At 54.2% G+C, this 16,397-nt stretch overlaps 1 protein-coding gene across 2 annotated transcripts; it reads right to left on the bottom strand.

Moving 5' to 3' along the window:
- Window positions 1-8,485: 8,485 nt before the first annotated feature.
- Window positions 8,486-16,101, bottom strand: CPA1 (carboxypeptidase A1). Of its 2 annotated transcripts, none has more exons than XM_075557731.1 (10): window positions 16,037-16,101; window positions 15,613-15,694; window positions 15,063-15,296; window positions 14,774-14,875; window positions 13,008-13,109; window positions 12,675-12,785; window positions 11,744-11,834; window positions 11,108-11,310; window positions 10,658-10,742; window positions 8,486-8,673 (listed from the first exon to the last, which is right to left on the bottom strand). In XM_075557731.1, exons 1-10 carry the CDS (start codon window positions 16,099-16,101, stop codon window positions 8,486-8,488), a joined length of 1,263 nt encoding a protein of 420 aa, XP_075413846.1. The 2 variants fall into 2 exon arrangements, with proteins under 2 accessions (XP_075413846.1, XP_075413847.1); XM_075557732.1 differs by having other exon boundaries at window positions 11,108-11,304.
- Window positions 16,102-16,397: the final 296 nt, after the last annotated feature.

Genomic DNA, 16,397 nt, shown 5'->3' with positions numbered 1-16,397 from the left:
CCACGCTGCCAGCCCTCCGTGCCCCTTCTGGCTCTGCACACCACTGTCATTACGAGCGAACCTTTCTCTGCCCACTTCCAGAAAGGTCCCACTACCGTCGTGCATTTAGTTCCACACACACCCCCTCCGGCCCTCCATGCCGTTCTTTCAAAGACTTAACTCCCTGAACACAACCCCGCTCCCCGCCCCAAGAAGCACGGGAAACGTGGATTCTAATTCATCAGTGTAATTGCGTGGGCATGTCAAGAGTGTATATGCCATTCAATTAATTTTTTAATCAGCAAATTTGTTCTTCATACAAAAAGCAATCAATAAGGCATGCGGTGCTTCCAGGGTAGCTTTGAATGGCGGTGCCTCCCTCGGACTGCGGTCATTGTGGGAATGATTATCGTGGGGTCCCAAACTCGATGCAGAGGCCAGCAGGTGCATTAAGTATGTACTGGGGGGGTGGGATTTGTCATCCTCGAATCCTGGCTGAACAGTTGGTACCAGGAACATGTGTTCACAAAACGACATTTGTCACACGGCGAGCCCTTTGCAGTGGCCCTCGCCCACGCTGGGCCTCTCTGTTCCCAATCCAGGAGCAAATTCCCTTCGTCTCTGCTACCTCTCCGTGCTCAGGTCCAACAGCGGCCAGGAGGGCCATGCTGTGGGCTGTTGGCTGAATTTCTTAGAGGATGTAAATGCACCTCCAACTTGGAATCATTTGGCCTCTAAGCTCCCAGGGGGTGGAAGCCATCGACCCCATCCCAGGCGCCTTGTGAGGAAAGGGGCTGAACCAGGACTTAGTGGCTCATTCACTGAGGTTGACGGCCAGCATGGGAGCCCATTGTGGTTCCCGCTCTCAGGGTGGGGGAGGGCAGGAGAGCTCGCTCTTTGTCCCCTGCTCCTGTGGTGGGGCGTTCCCAACCCCAGGAGCTGGGGGTCACCCTCCAAGGCATCCCAAGATCTGCCAGGGAGCTATTCTCAGCCTGCAGTCGTGCCCTTGAGTACCTCAGTGAGTACAGGTGCCCCCACCACCTCCACCTCCACCTGATGGTGGGGTACTGCCCGGCCCGGATTCTTGAAGAGTCCCAGGCAGTCACCAGGAGCAAGTGTGTGTGGGAGCAGCATAGACTGCTGGACGGCGTCTTGGGGGGGTCGGGAGGTTGGGGAGTGTCGTTATCACGAGCTGTATGTAACGTTGACTCCAGCGAGCCTATGAGGTGGGCACCGCCCTCCGCCATTTCCAGAGGGGGGAACTATGGCCCGTGTAGAAATGAGGCAGCTGGCCCCGCCTTGTGGCTGTGGCGCCAGCTCTCCCCACCCGCGCCTGCCCTCGTCGCCCCCTCGGGGTGGGCACAGCCGTGCTTTCGGTCGGTGATGCCTCCAGCCAGGGAACAAAAACAAAGCTCCCTGGACGGTCGGCTCCCCTTCCCCACTTAGCACCGGGGTCCATGAAGAGTGCTCCCTTCGGCCAGCACGAAAGAGACCGTCAGCTCGGGGATTGGAACACCTATCGCTGGGCATGGGGACTGACTGCCATGGTCGCCTGGGTTCCTGAGGCCTGCCCTGTGCACGGGCATCCAATGAGCGAGAGTTACAAACTTTTAACTAGAACCGAGGAGAAAGCGAGGCTCCGACCCATGCACTCAATGAACCATGTTGATATGATTTGTGTCTGAGCCCTAATTTCCTGTGCGGCGATGTTTCTGATTTAGGCTGAAACATAAATTGTGTGAATTGGCTGCGGCCACAGGCCCGGCCTTTCCTGGGAGGAAACAACCGTGCTCTGAGCGTTGGCCCATGTTCGCGGAGGCCAAATTCCCTCCCCATGGAACTGTAGCTGGACTTCGTTACTGAGGTTGAGCTGAAGGCTTCATTTGCTCGGAGTTTGGCAATATCGGTAGTTGGTCTCTGGGGCCGCTCGAGGATGCTCACAGTTTGAATTGCTAACTGAATGCAGCTCGTGAGAACTTTGGGGAGAATCGGTTTACCCTCAGGGTTTTGGAGTGGGCGGGCATTCTCGCCTTGCTCTTCCGTGGCCTGGCAAATTTGGATGTTGTGCTTGGCCACAGCAGTTGCCACCAAGTGGCGTAGAGCGGGGCCTTGGGCAGTCACAGGCTGTTTCCGTAGTCCTCGGAGCACGAGGCCCCTGCAGCTTCACATCCACCTGGTCCCACATCCCCTTGTATAAAGCAATGGCCAGGGTGACCAACAGCCCTGCCCTGGGTCAGGTATGGGACTCAATGACATTTCAGTTTTAACTTGGGACCCAAGCCAGAAAGCTAGACACTCGAGCTCTGATTGTGAGCTCCAGAGGCCACCCCAAGGATTGTCTTCACAGGTCACCAATGGCCCACTGGTCACCGGAGAACCACATGGGACAGATCTAAGGGGAAAAAAATTAAAGAAATCTCTTTATAAGTAAAGATTTATCTCAAGAGAAAACCCGGATAACAGGCTTTGGCACAATCAATTCCCAAGACAGCTTTGAATTGAGTTTTCACCCGAACGACAGCAGAGAAGTAGCCCCCGCACGGGGATGTGAGTAGCTCCTACCAAGGGCCCCCAGCTCTCTCTGGGGTTGGTTCTTCTGAAGATCAAACGAACTGCGTCCTTCCGGAGGAAGCCTGCCTAGAAGGAATGCGTGTGGACACATCATCAAAGAGGGTCTGGGCCATCACGGCCATGGAAGTGCTGGGTGTTGCTCCTAAGTTGCTGTTAGGTAACTTCATATCAAACAGCCCAGATAACACCCCAGTGGCGCTGGCAGGTAAGCATTGGACTGCCAACTACAAGGTTTGCAGTTCATAGCCACCAACCACCCTGGGGGAGAAAGAGGAGGCTGTCAGCTTCCATAAAGACCTCGAGCCACGGAAACCCTATGTTGGGTCCCTGTGAGTTGCAATTGACTTGGTGGCAGTGGGTTTGGTTGTATTTGAAATACAAGTTAAGTTGGTTTTTGTTTTTCTGATCATGGAAGTGGTACTGAAGGCTTACTGTTAAATTTTAAAAAGACAAGAAAAACAACCCCAAGATAATATAAAGAGACCTACTGTGGGCCAAGGGAACCACAGTTCTTATTTGGGAGTGTATGTTTCCAGGGAGAGAGAGAAAAACTCAAATTCAGACTCAACACGCTATTAGTAGCCAGCTTCAAAAGCAGCAACTGTTTTGAGGTGGAAGGCAAGTACCATCAAATCTGTGCATCGGAAGTGAACGCAGGGGCTTTTAGTGACTGGCAGAGTTGAGGAAGGATGACCACCAGCCGGCTTGAGAACAATCCCAACACACAGGCAACTTCTTCCACTCAGTGCATTGTGACCATTGTCCCAGGCCAGCACCGACGGAAACAGCGTCATGATAGTCCGTTGTGTGGCGCTGTCCTGCTCTACCTGTTATGCTGGTGCGCCAGATGTTGGGCGGGACTTCCTCGGCTCGGGAACCCGTGGGGCAGTTCTACCCTGGCCTGTAGGGCCGCTGTGGGTCGGAATGGACTTGACAGAGCTGAGGTTGGTTTGGGGATCCCGGTGTGTAGTTAGTTTCTTTCCTTCCTTACCAATACAAAACAATCTTGTTAAGTCTGCATTTTTTTAACATGTTCAAATATGGCTACACAATAAATTCCTGCTTGCGAATGTTCTGGATCAAAGAAGCCACGGGGTGAGGTCCAGGTGGGCCTTTAAAAATCTCATTTTTGAAATGAAAATTGGCTTTAAAAATTATGGAACTTTTCCCACACACTCTTTAGAGTCATGTACATGTAAAAGGCTGACTTATCTGCCAAACTGCCTGCCAGCAGGTGCTAAGTTCAGCCTGCACCAGCAGGGTCTGGAAATGCCAGCTCACACCCTTGATAAGGCCATGCCATGCATCTTTTCAGCCTGCTAATCTGACGGGAGAGAAGTGCTTCGTTTGCTTCCCTTTAAGAAGAAATCGGTATCTTTTCCTCCGTTGCTGGCTTTGTGCATGTGCCTGCTTCTCCTGTTGAGATATTGGGTCCTTTTTAAAATGTCCTTTATTTATCATTGCTCTCCCCCACCACCACCCCATGAGGTCATTCATGCTTTTTCTAGACAAAGGAACTTCCAAAACCCCATTGGAAAATGTGGTGGAAAGAGACAATTTCCCCACCAGCTTTTTGAAGCCCCCTCACGTCTGTCGATACTGAGCAGAATTACTGTTGGTCTTTTAGTTTTATGTCTTCATTTCTAAATTAAAGAATTTCTACCCAAAAATGAGTAAAAACTCATAGCTGCAAAGAAAATGCAAACCCTTCCTATACCTGAAAATATCAACAGTGATAAAAATACCAAGGACACCCGTGTCACCACATAACAAGCATTTGCGAAAGGCCTCCTATGTGCATCACAGGGTTACATGTTGGGCTGCGATACACACGGTCAGCAGTTTGAAACCACCAGCTGACCCCCGGGAGAATGACGGCTTTCTACTCCCGCAAAGAGTCTGTCTCGGAAACTCACAGGGGCAGTTCTACCCTGTCCTAGTAGGCAGTCGTGACTTAATATCTGGTTCACTGGCTTAATGCTTCTGTTAAGTATAAAAAATTTAGATAATGAAAGTTTTACTACTTCATACAGTTTAAGTTAATACCTAAATAAGAACAATAAAAGGTCCACAAAGCTAGATAAGTTTTAAAATACTAATGAAGAAATATTAAATAAGAACTGACCAAAAAACAATACAACTGTCATTTAAGATATTTCCATATCGCTTCTTGATTGGCATCCTCCCTTGAAATACTCTCCACTTTCAGTTAAGCATCAGCGCGGGGTCATCTATCCGCAACCAGCTTTCCACTGTCGGAATAAGAGCCATTTCCGTAGACTTAGTGGTCGCCAATTCGACAATAGCGACTGTGTGTGGCATATTAGAAACAGGCCACTTCTTTGAACATATTGCATGTCTTTGAGAGAGAAAAAAACAAACCCTTTCTGCTTCTGCTAAACTTACATCAAGTGTCCTGGCAAATATTTTTAGCTCTTTGAACCCTTTGGAAAGTGCATAATTCACCCATCATACCTCGTGGGAAGGTCGGGCATAACAAAAAGCTGAACAGACAACAGTGTGTCCCCTCCGGTTGTTGGGCACTTCCCCTCAAACACATATCATGTGTTTGTGTCCTGAGGTACCAAACGCACGGAAGTGAAAATGTCATAGTCCATCAAAAGGATAACCAGTTTTATGAAATGAATCAATACGTATTACAAGCACAGTTCCACCTTAAGTTTTCATACCTATGGATGGAATGAACATTGCTGTCTGAGTGCTTCGAATACACGGTGGCACAGATGAAAGTTAGAGCAGTACGGGCTGTGGATATGCTATTTCGACAATGGGTGGCGGCTGCCCGGGCACCCACCTTATAAAGAACCCTGATTACAAAGTGCCAGGTTAGCAACCGGTTCCCTAAACTCAACAAAAAATTAAGTAACGGTTCTACGGAATCAGTGAGAATGGGCTGAATCTCACCACTGCCCACAGGGTTGCCCTGAGTCAGCATCAGAGTGATATGCGTGAGTTGGCTTTGGTTACAGGGTCATTGTGAGAATCAACTCAATGGCTGTGAGTTCTGTTCTTTCCAGCAAGCCTGAGTGACAAAGATTATACAATGTCTGCATGTATTAGGAGAAAAACAGAAAGCATGTATTCAGCATCTACATATTGATCATCCTAAGACATCTATATGTCAAGGAGTCCCTGTGGCGTAGTGGCCTTTGAATTGACCTGCTAACCACAAGGTCAGCAGTTGGAACCCAGCAGCCACTCCTTGGGAGAAAGATGAGGCTGCCTGCTCCTGTAAAGGTTTAAAGCCTGAGAAACCCACAGGGGCAGTTCTACTCTGTCTTCTAGTCAATAGGAGTCATAATCAACTTGACGACGGTAAGTGTTTGGGGTTTATCTGCCAAGAAGTCCTAGTGGCACACATAGTTAAGCTCTTGGCTGTTGACTGACGTGATGGGTTGGCGATTGGGATCACCCATCAGCTCTGTGGTAGTCACCCAATCTAGTGTCAATTTAAGGATTAAGAGTGGAGTCTCTAGGCTGTCAATCTGGAGATAGCCAATGAGACTTCTGTGTGGGCATGGCCTTCTCCTGAGAATTCTGGGAAATCTGGGACTTCCTCCTTAGAGGAGGAAGTCACTTCTCTCTGCTACTCCCTGGGAGACACTGCAGAAGACAAGCCACATGGACGCAACCAGACCTCGGAACCGGGAGAAGCCACAGAGAGACCTCTGCCAGCACTGAGATCTTACACCACCACTGGGCCCAAAGACTTTCTACCCAATGGCTTGTGATTGTCCTGCATTCGGCATCATTGCATGTGTTCCATGAGTCTGAAGAGGACTTTATAGATTGGTATCGGACATGTGGGCTAATATCGGACTTATGGACTTGATCTGGACTGGCCTGGGATATTTTCTCAATGTTCAATTGCTCTTGTATATAAACCTCTTTCTTATACACATGTGTGTGTCCATGGATTTGTTTCTCTAGTCCACCCAGACGAACACAAGCTTCATGGGAGAAAGGCGGCGTGACAACCTGCTCCCATCAAGCTGACATCCGGGAAGACCCTCTGGGGCCCTTTCATCGCTGTCACGTGGTGTGTCTCTGCACCCAAACCCACCCAGCAGCACCACGGTCACGTTGAAGGCTTCGGAGGTGAAATGTCAAAGACGCATGTCTCAAGCTTTTGCATGTGATCTGTGTCTAACTAAGTGTGTTCCCCCTGGGGGTCTTTCGATTGAGTCCTGGCGGTGTCGTGGTTACGCGTTGAGCTAGGATTGCATGGTCAGTCGTGGGAAACCACCAGCAGCTCCTCAGGAGAAAGACCAGGCTTTCTACTCCCATAAACAGTTACGGACTCAGAAACCCAAAGAGGGTGTCTGGGAGTCCTCGTGGACTCGCTGGCAGTGACCTGGAGTTACGGGTCTTCGTGAGACAAAAGTTCAGATGGCGGCTCTCTGCCTGTCCAAGCTGAGCGATGAAAATGAATTTTCTGTGAAGTTGATTCGGTGTTTCATGAGTTAAAAATAATACCTTGGAGAGTGTTTCAACATCTTTAGATCATCTCTCTGTAGTTAGAGCTTAAAAGCCCCATTTCGCCGTATGGACGCACCTATCGTGTGTGTTTGTAGGGTTCTCCTCAGTCTTTCTTTAAATGCTTGGTACCAAAACAAACACATCAAAACCCAGGACCCCAGAAGAAAGAAGCAACAAACAAACAAACAAAAAGAGCACTTTGGGCCTTCAGGACATTTTCTGTAGGAAAAACCAGGCAGTAGAGGTAGAAGCATGGTGAAGCTGCCCTTCCTGGGGCAAGAAGAGGGGACCATATTCGGCCCCCACTTTCCTACCTGAGCAGCTACCAGCCCGCCCCCTGCCATCTCCCCAGCTACTGCTGTGGAAGGAACTCCACCCACAGTCATGTGTCGGAGATCTGGAAGAACCCAAAGGCAGGAGCTTGACCCAAAGTTGGGACCCCCATGCCCCGTGGTGCTCACAGCCCTCATGGGACACATCACAGCCCCCAGAGTCACTTAGCCAAAGCAGGAAGGCCAAGTGCTAAGCGCTATGCAGGGCGCTGATAGGAAAGCTGTAACAAGTAGATAAATAACCCCTGCATCGAGTCGAAGCCAACTCAGAGCAACCTAGAGGACAGGTAGAACGGCCCCTGGGGGTTTCCGAGACTGTGACTCTTCATGGGGGCAGCCAGCCTCCTGCTTCTCCCTGAGAGCGGCTGTGGTTTCTAACTGCTGGCCTGGCCGCCACCAGCCCTCCTCTTAGAGCCTTACATGGACACGTCCTGGGAACGGAAAGGACTGGTAACAGGCAGGAACCGAGGCACTGGAAATGCAGGAAGGGCTGTGGGGAACCAAAAGGTCATGTCCACATGGTCTAGGACAGCCAACCCCATTCTAGGGTTGCCATTTGCCCTTGATCTTCAGCAAGTGACTCCATTCAACCCACTCCTTTTCTTCCAAGTTAATTTCAGAGTGGAAGACCCAATTTCACCTCATGGGAGTTTGCCTTATGAAACACCTATTTTGGGCAGCAGTGGCCACTGGGCCTATTCTATCTCGTGGTCTAGGCTATTGCTTTTATAGATGGATGAGTGTGACTAGCCAGACTACTGTGCAGGCTGAATTCCTCACTGCCACGGGGGTCTGCCATTCGGGAGCAGCTGTGGTTGTGACCATGACCGAGGTGCGAACAAATCATCCCATTGAGGAGCTGTGCTCAGGGTGGTCTCACTGACACAGATGCCACATGGATACGACTTCACCAGGCCACGAAATGCAGGGGAGTTTAGGGGGTCATCTCGTCCAACCTCCCACACATCTCCAGCAGGGCTGTCAGAACTCAGTCCCTTCTGCCCCAGCGTGAACAGGCACACGCAAACCCAAGATTCTGCTCTGTGGATGATCGGGCTTTATTCAATTTGGGGGGGTGCAGGGAGAGGGAGCGACGGGTCAGCTCAGTATGGGTGGCTCTGGGTGTGCTCCATGATGACCTGAAGGGCCAGCCAGGTCTCCTGGGCGGTCGGGAGGATCTGGGAAGCTGGCAGCAGGAAGCCATAGCGTCCAGTGTCCCGGAGTTCAAAGGTGAAAGAGTACTTGATGCCCTGCTCGTAGGTCCAGTCAATGGTGCCTCCGCTGGCTTTGTCTGGGGTGCAGACAAGAACAGGGAGGAGGGTGGAGAGTCAGTCTCTTGGGAGCAGGTTCCCAGGCTGCTAGGCATCTGCCACTGGCCTCCTAAGAAGCTCCTGCGGAGGAGTTTCCACCTCAGCGGGCCAAGGAGGTGGACACCAATGGTCTCCCATGGAATGAATGGCGATCTTAGGAGATCTAAGAGACCTCTGCCCCAGCCAATGGCCACTGGTATTCAGCCAAGGTCCATTCCTCTGTGGTGTGCGCCTCTAGGGGAAAGTCCAAGGCGGCCAGACTGAGAGCAAAAGCCCCAGGAATCAACAGTGTGTGTGTAAAACGGATCTATCCCCTTGGAGAGATTTCTCCACCAAGAGCAGGGCACCCCGGGACAGGGGTGAGCCTCGGAGAGAAGCCAGCCACACCAGGGTGGCAATCACATGACTTCACTTCCATGGCCCAACTAGAAGGTAGGGGGATGGTTGCCATGGGGCAGGGGGAGAGGGCATATAGGGGGTGGGGTTGCTCTCTTGGCAGGTCAGGGAAGAACACCCCAGGCGGGCAGTTAACTTGGGCAGGGCAGCAGGAGGGAGTAGGCTCAGCATGGAAGGTCATTTCAAAGCAGCCCTGGGGGCCCAGAAGCAAGGCCAGCCTCAGTGATGATGGAGCTGGAGCTCCAGCCCCACTGCACCTGCACAGCGGGGTCAGGAGGTATGCGAGGGAGGAGTGCAGCTGTCCCTCCATCCCCCGAACCCCGCCTTCTGCCTCAGGGCCAGGAAGACCGGGCCCCAAGGCCCTGACCCCTGACAAGGCCAGTACCCACTCTCCCTATATCAACCCCCCTGAGCTCTTGACCACTGATTGGAACCATGGTGCCACCCTGCAACACTGCCCAGACTGCACCTCCCAGTGGGGCCTCTTCCGCAGCCTGCCCCTCTCCCCTGTGTCTCCGACCCCCCTCCCCCAGCTCCGTGTCTGTTCTCCTAACATCACCCACTCCTCCTCACTTCCTCAGGACCATTCGTCACCCCAGTGCCAGCAGCTAACTTGGCGATCCTGGCTCCCAGTGGTACTCCCACGGCGGCACTCAGCAATCACATGAGTGCACCCCCTCTCCAGCACCGCCCCTCCCCACACGCCACATTCCTAAGCTTGCAATGCCGTGGGTGGCTGGAATGAGGAGCCGAGGGGTTGTTGGTTCAAAACCACTCGCTGGCATCTCAGGAGACAGGCTTGGGGCTCTGCTTCCAGAAGGATGCCGCCTGGAGAGCTCTGGAAGGCACCGTTCCACGCGCACACATGGGGCGCACATGGGCTCCCTGGTGTGGGAGCTAGGCCTGAAAGCAGTTAGCCCCTCCCTCTCATGCGAGGAGGAGGAAGATTTCTTTCATTTAAAGTGGAGTTTCAAGGGAGACATCGGGCAGGGTAAGATATGACAAAATAATAATTATTTATAAATTATCAAGGGTTCAAGAGCGAGGGGGAGCGGGAAAGGAGTGGGGAATGAGGAGCAGATATCAAGGGCTCAAGTAGAAAGCGAATGTTTTGAGAACGATGATGGCAACAAATGTACAAATGTGCTTGACACGATGGATGGATTGATTATGATAAGCGTTACATGAGCCTCCAATAAAATGATTTTTTTATAAAAAGGAAAAAAGTGGAAGGAGGGGCAGGGGAAAAAAGTGGAGTTTCCTGGTGATGTTTAAATCCCAACAGAAGAACTCACCCTCACCTCCATACATGGAGCTGGACTTAGCCCCCCAAACATGGGGGACGGACGGCTCCTCAGGGGACTCACTCCTTGTCCGAGTGAAGGAAGGCAGGCGGGGACATGGGCCCGTCCTCAGAACCACTGAGCCACTCCAGGCGTGGTTCCCCTCACCTCCACTGCCAGATCTTGGCACCCTTGGCCACCCCGTCCCAGGAGGGACACCCCCTGGGTAGGAAGAGCCGGCGGAGGCTCCTCCCAGGCCACCAGGAGCGAGCGAGGGTCCACTTACAGATGGTGTGGATGATACTGCCGTACTTGTAGCTGGTCCCATACAGAGAAGCCAGGGCTGTCACCGCAGACTTGGCCAGCTGGTCCTGGAGAAAATGTCCAGCAAGTCCACTTGTTATGACCAGGGACACTGGGCACTGCCCACCGGCAGAGTGACCCAGAGCAAAAAGCACAGGATGGCAGGGCCTGAGCCCGGCACCACCTCCCAGGCCTGCCCAGTGTCTGCCACCACTTCCCTCCCAGCATGGCTACCGTGGCCTCGCCCCATAGTGCTCAGGGCAACCCTGCACACTCCTGGTCTTGTCCGGCAGCTTGCTCTGTGATGAGCTGCTCAAGACCTCCGAGGTCCGTGGGAGGAGGGTGGTGCTCTGTGCTCTGAAGCAGGCCCCAGAGGAGCACACCCCATCAGACCACCGGGATGTGGGGCCTGGTGGGGTGGAGCAGCACATACCAGCTCATTCTGGTCACGGGCCGGGTCTATCTTGTAGCCGAAAGGATAGAGCAGGAGCTGGGAGTAGCTGTGGATGGAGATGAAGGCCTTGATGTTCCCGTGGTCCTTCACGAAATCCACAATGGCCTTGACCTCGGACTCAGAGTTGGGGAACTTGCCGTGGTAGGTCTCCGTGCAGGGGTTGTTGCTCGCTCCGCCTGCCACTGTGAGAGGGAGGGGGACCATCAGTGGTGCCCACATCCACGGTGGTCCCCGAGCTCTGGTTCCTGACATGAATGTGAGGTCGGGTAGGCTCCAGAGGGGTTATCCTCGGGATTCAGGAAGGCCAGAAGCCGCCCGTCACCTGGGAACCTGCCTCCCCCAACAAGGTATGGGCAACGGGTTGGCCATGCCCAGAGAGGCAAAGCCAGGCAGATCTTAGCCAGGCAGTGAGAGACCCCTGCCCCATCCTCAACCCAGGCTTTTCAGACAAGGTATCGATGTCCCTCATCTCAGAAGGCAACCTCCATGCTGGAGGTGGCGCTGATGTCCCCACCTCCCCTCGTTGCTGCTGGGCCAGGGTAGAGGCGACACAACAAGGGCTAATAAGTCATCCTAGGTTGCCCCTCATGCTCCCCACATCCCACAGGGCCTCACCCCCAAAGCCAGCATCCCAGTTCCGGTTGGGGTCTACACCCACACAGGAGGAGCCTGGAGTGATGGAGCGTGTCTTACGCCACAAGCGATTCTGCAGAGATGAAGGACGCAAAGACATGGGTTGGCAGCTGCCCAGCACCACAGGGGCATGCTCTGGCCTGTGGCTCGGGCCTGCGCAGTGCAGCATGGACTGTGAGTGGCAACAGTTAGCCCCTGGCACCCAGATCCAGAGCATGGGGACTCACACACAGGGTAGGAAACCCCTGTCCATGGAGGGGGGTGCCGGGGCACTCAGGAGAGTGGAGAAGATGAGGGGCAGAGGGCTCACCTGATGGGGAATGAAGGGGGCATGAGGTGGCCCCACCCATTTGAATGGTAGAGTGTTATCATTTTTTTAAGCACTTGTAGCAAGTCAATTGTGACTCATGGCGACCCCATAGAGCAGGATAGAGCTACCCCCCAAAGGTTTGCAAAACTGCAACTCTTTGATGGGAGTAGAAGTCCCATCATCTTCTCCAGGAGTGGCTGATGGTTTCGAATTGCTGAGCGACCGGAAACCAATTCTGCCCCAGGGCCCTGATATCTCGTCCCTGTCAAACTTAAAGTCTAGGGAAGGTCAGATCTAGGTCAGTGGCTCTCAATGAGGGGACACGTCTGTCTGGAGATAGGCTTGGGGGTCAGCGGGGAGGCGTCCGTATCTAGTGGGTCACCATCCTACAAGCCCATGCCCCCAAGCGAGACGGCCCCAAAGGCCCGCGAGGCAAGACTGAGAAGCTCGGTGGAGGAGACAGGTCGGTATGCCCCATCTGGACCTCTGGGAGTTGGGCTTGGGTAGGGGTGGTTGTCTGTCACACACACACACACACACACACACACACACACACACACACACGCCGCCACGCTTTCCCCGAGACCAGGAGAAGGCCTGCACCTTGCTATGGGTGAAAGCAAAGCCATCGGGGTTGGTGACGATCTCCAGGAAGATGTCCATGTTGTTGAGAAAGGACGTAAGTCGTGCGTCCTTCTGGTAGTCGGTCACGATCTGGGAATGAGGGGTGGGGAGAGTCAGAGGGTCTGTGGGGCGGTGAGGACGTGGGGCGGTGAGGATGTACACGCGCACACACACACATCATCATCATCACCACCACCACCACCACCACCACTGCTTCCAGGTAGGAAAGGAGCGAGAGGCCAGGGCTTCTGTTGGCCATGGATACCACCAGCACCCCTCAGGCCACACCACCCCTCACCGTTCCAGGCTTACCTTCTTGGCAAACCAGACCCCGCTGGCCTGGGTGACCCACTCCCTGGAATGGATGCCGGTGTCGATCCAGAAGGCAGGGCGTTTGTCGCCACCGGTGCTGAACTAGAGAAGAGGCAGGAGATGACCATGACCAGGAGACCTCATCAGCTCCCACCAGGGATCAGTGCCCTGTCTCCCCCTCCAGGGCTTTGCCGCACCACCCCAAAGATGGACTCATCCCCAAAGAGAGCCCCTTTGCTCTCTGTGGGTCTGCTATTGGTGGGCCCACCTCTTCCTGGGACATGGGGCTGGGGCTGAACAGAGGCCTGCAGGACATGACCACCTGCTCTCAGCCCAACTTGGGACAATCATGGCTCCATCTGGCCTCTAGGTGCCCGCCTGCCCCGGTGGGTTCGTGGTGATATGCTGGCCTAGCAACAGTAACGTCAACAGTTCAAAATCACCAATCGCTCCAAGGAGAAAGATGGGGCTTTCCATAAATCAGGACAGTGTCAGAAACCCACGGGGACCCTTCGACCCTGTCCTCTAGGGTGCTGGAGGCCAGCACCTCGACGGCAGTGGGTTTGGCTTGATGTCTGTAATAGGACCGCTGGTGGCACAGGGGGCTGAGCGCCTGGCTGCTGACGGAGGGATTGGTGGCCCAAACCCACCAGCTGCTCCGGGAGACAAAGAAATGGCTAGCTGTTTTCATCCAGATGGACGGTGTCAAATATGAAAACAATAATTTATCATTCATCAAGGGGTCACGAGGGTGGGTGAGTGGGGCAGGGAGGGGGGATAAAGAGGAGCTGATACCAAGGGCTCAAGTAGAAAGAAATGTTTGGAAACGATGATGGCAACATATGTACAAATGTGCTTGATACAATGGATGTATGGATTCTTATAAGAGCTATAAGAACCCCCAATAAAATGATTTGGTTTTTTTTTTAAGTACACCCTCAGAAACCCCATGGGTCAAGACTATTCTATGCCAGAGCCCCTCTGAACAGGACTCCTGGGGGGCGGTGAGTTTGGGTTGGGTTTGGGTATCTATAGTCTCATGTGGGAGTGGCACTTTTGTGTTATGTTAATGAGGCAGTATTAGAGTACAGTGTGTCTTGAGCCAATCTCTTTTGAGATTAAGAAAGGGAGAGAGGGAGAAAGAGGAGAGAGGATTGCACAAACCACAGATCAATCTGCCACCGAGCAGAGATGGTAGACCCTGAGAGGGCCCAGGAGCCAGCTGAAAGAAGACAAGACCCTTCCTCCTGAGCCAGCGGGAAAGAAATCTTCCAGGCAGCTTTGCCCACTGCCACTGAGCTGGTTCTGGCCCCCAGGACCCTATGGGCAGAGTGGACATCCCCCCGTGGGGTTCTATGGCTGCTGGTTTTTGTGGGAGCAGAAAGCCCCCTCTTTCTGCAGAGAGGGGCTGGTGAGGCCCACCTGCTGCACTTGCCTGCCATGTCACCCACCCTACCACTGGGGCTCCTGTCGGAGAGCTGGCCCCCTGGATTCAGATGCCCAGCCCTCTAAAACAGGGAGAAAATAAACTTCTGTTGGTGAAAGCACCCCCACTGTGGAATTTCTGTGCTGGGATGCAAAATAGTTGCCGGCACACTGTTTTATCTGGACCATCTAGGCTCCCAAAGCAATGTGCCCCTTGAATATGGGAAACATGGGGGCCCCCCTCACAGCTTGTGATGTGCAGGTTGTGGAAAGCCAGATCTTCCCGAAGGCGGGGAAGGGGATCCCCACACCCTCTTGTTGCCCATGTGTCCCTGGGTTACCTTCAGCACATAAATGGGGCGCCCTTCGTAGGTCTTCCCGATCTCGTGTTTGCTGACCAGGTTGGGGTTCTCAGCCACTAGCATGTCCATGAAGTTGTAGATCTAAGGGAGGGGGGTGAGATGGAGGCAGAACCACCTGTGTGGCTTCTGGGCGCACAGCTGTTCCTTCAGCATGTGCCTGCCCCCTGCTGCTGGGGACCCTGGTGCCACCCCTTCACCACACCCCGGGTCAAGGTAGACCGCTCTTGCCCGAGTCCTGCCCCATGGCCCAGGCCGTTGGGCACCTCACCTCTTCCAGGGTGTGGTAGGTGGCGTAGTTAAAGGAGTCGGTGGAGCTGGCGCGGGCCTGGAAGGCGAACATCTCCTCCTGTTCCTGGTCCAGCAGGGCCTGCACGTCCTTGATCATGGCCCTGTGTTCAATGCCATGCGACTCCAGGAAGACCTTGACGGGCTGCAGGCTGGGGAAGGGCACTCGGACGTCGATGGGGGCACCGGGCTGGGCAGGGCCTCGCCAGAAGTCCAGCTGTGAAGGGAGGGGCAGTGGTGGGCACAGGGCTGTCTGGAGGGGCCTGGTGCCCTGAGGGAAGGGACAGAGGGGGAAGGGAACCCCTGAGGATGGGGGAATACTGGCAGGAAGCAGAGTGGAGAGCCAAGGGGCTGATACCCCAGACTTGCACAGTTCAGGAATGGGATAGCCGGGTGTCAAGTGCATGTGGGATCTAGTGCCCTGTTTCTTCTGGGCGGAAGGGCCAGCTCCCACCATCTCAGGGAGAGGAGGGAACTTGGAGGGGCCTCGCCTGGGGTGCCTTCGCCTTCTTACCCTCCTCCTCCTCCTCTACCTGCAGATGCTCCAGCTCCTCCAGCTCCTCCACCTTCTGAACCTGGGCTTCATCGACCGCAGAGATCCGGAGCACCTGGTGCCTGGGCAGGGCAAGTGTGGACTGAGTCGGGGGCAGGATGGGGGTGTATGCCTTCCCACCACAATCTCCTGGGAACACACCCCGAGGAGCTGGGCAGGCAGGGTATGGGTTCCCTCCCGTTAGACTGTTTCACAGGCCCCTCCCTGACTGCCCCCTAGAACATCCCTCCATCAGAGCGCCCGGTTCTTCTAATGCTTGGGACCCTGTCCTAGAGGGACCTGGTCAGCCCATCACCCTGGCCCGGTCCCCACATGTCTGTCGGTCTCTCTGTCCTCCCCAGACTCTCTAGGGTGCCGCACCTCCCACCTCCCAAGCACACAGCCCTCCTCCCCAAGCCCCATACCCCACAAAGTTCTCTTTGGCAAAGACAGCCACCAGCAGTGCCGTCAGCACCAGAAACACCCTCATGTTGTCGCCAGGCACGGTCAAACTGGGGCTGGGGGCAAGTCTCAGGAGCCTTTTAAACCCTTCAGGTCTGAGGTCAACTGGCTGGGCCCAAGGTCAGTTTGTCCCTTCACACCTGTGCCCTGTCCCATGGGGCGGGGGTTGAGCTCTGCCTGAGTCTCATTACCCCTGATAACACTGCAGGGAACAGGGCAGCTGGAGATAAGCTGGCTGAGGCAGCTGGGACTGGAGGTGGCCCCGCAGGGAACCCTGCCACCCATAGCCCCAGCCAGGCAACTGGACTGCGCTGTCGGCTGACC

Source organism: Tenrec ecaudatus, chromosome 9 (assembly GCF_050624435.1).
Source record: "Tenrec ecaudatus isolate mTenEca1 chromosome 9, mTenEca1.hap1, whole genome shotgun sequence".
In the NCBI taxonomy this organism is placed as follows: Eukaryota; Metazoa; Chordata; class Mammalia; order Afrosoricida; family Tenrecidae; genus Tenrec; species Tenrec ecaudatus.
Note: the sequence above shows the minus strand (reverse complement) of the source record. Positions and strands in the feature narration are given on the sequence as shown.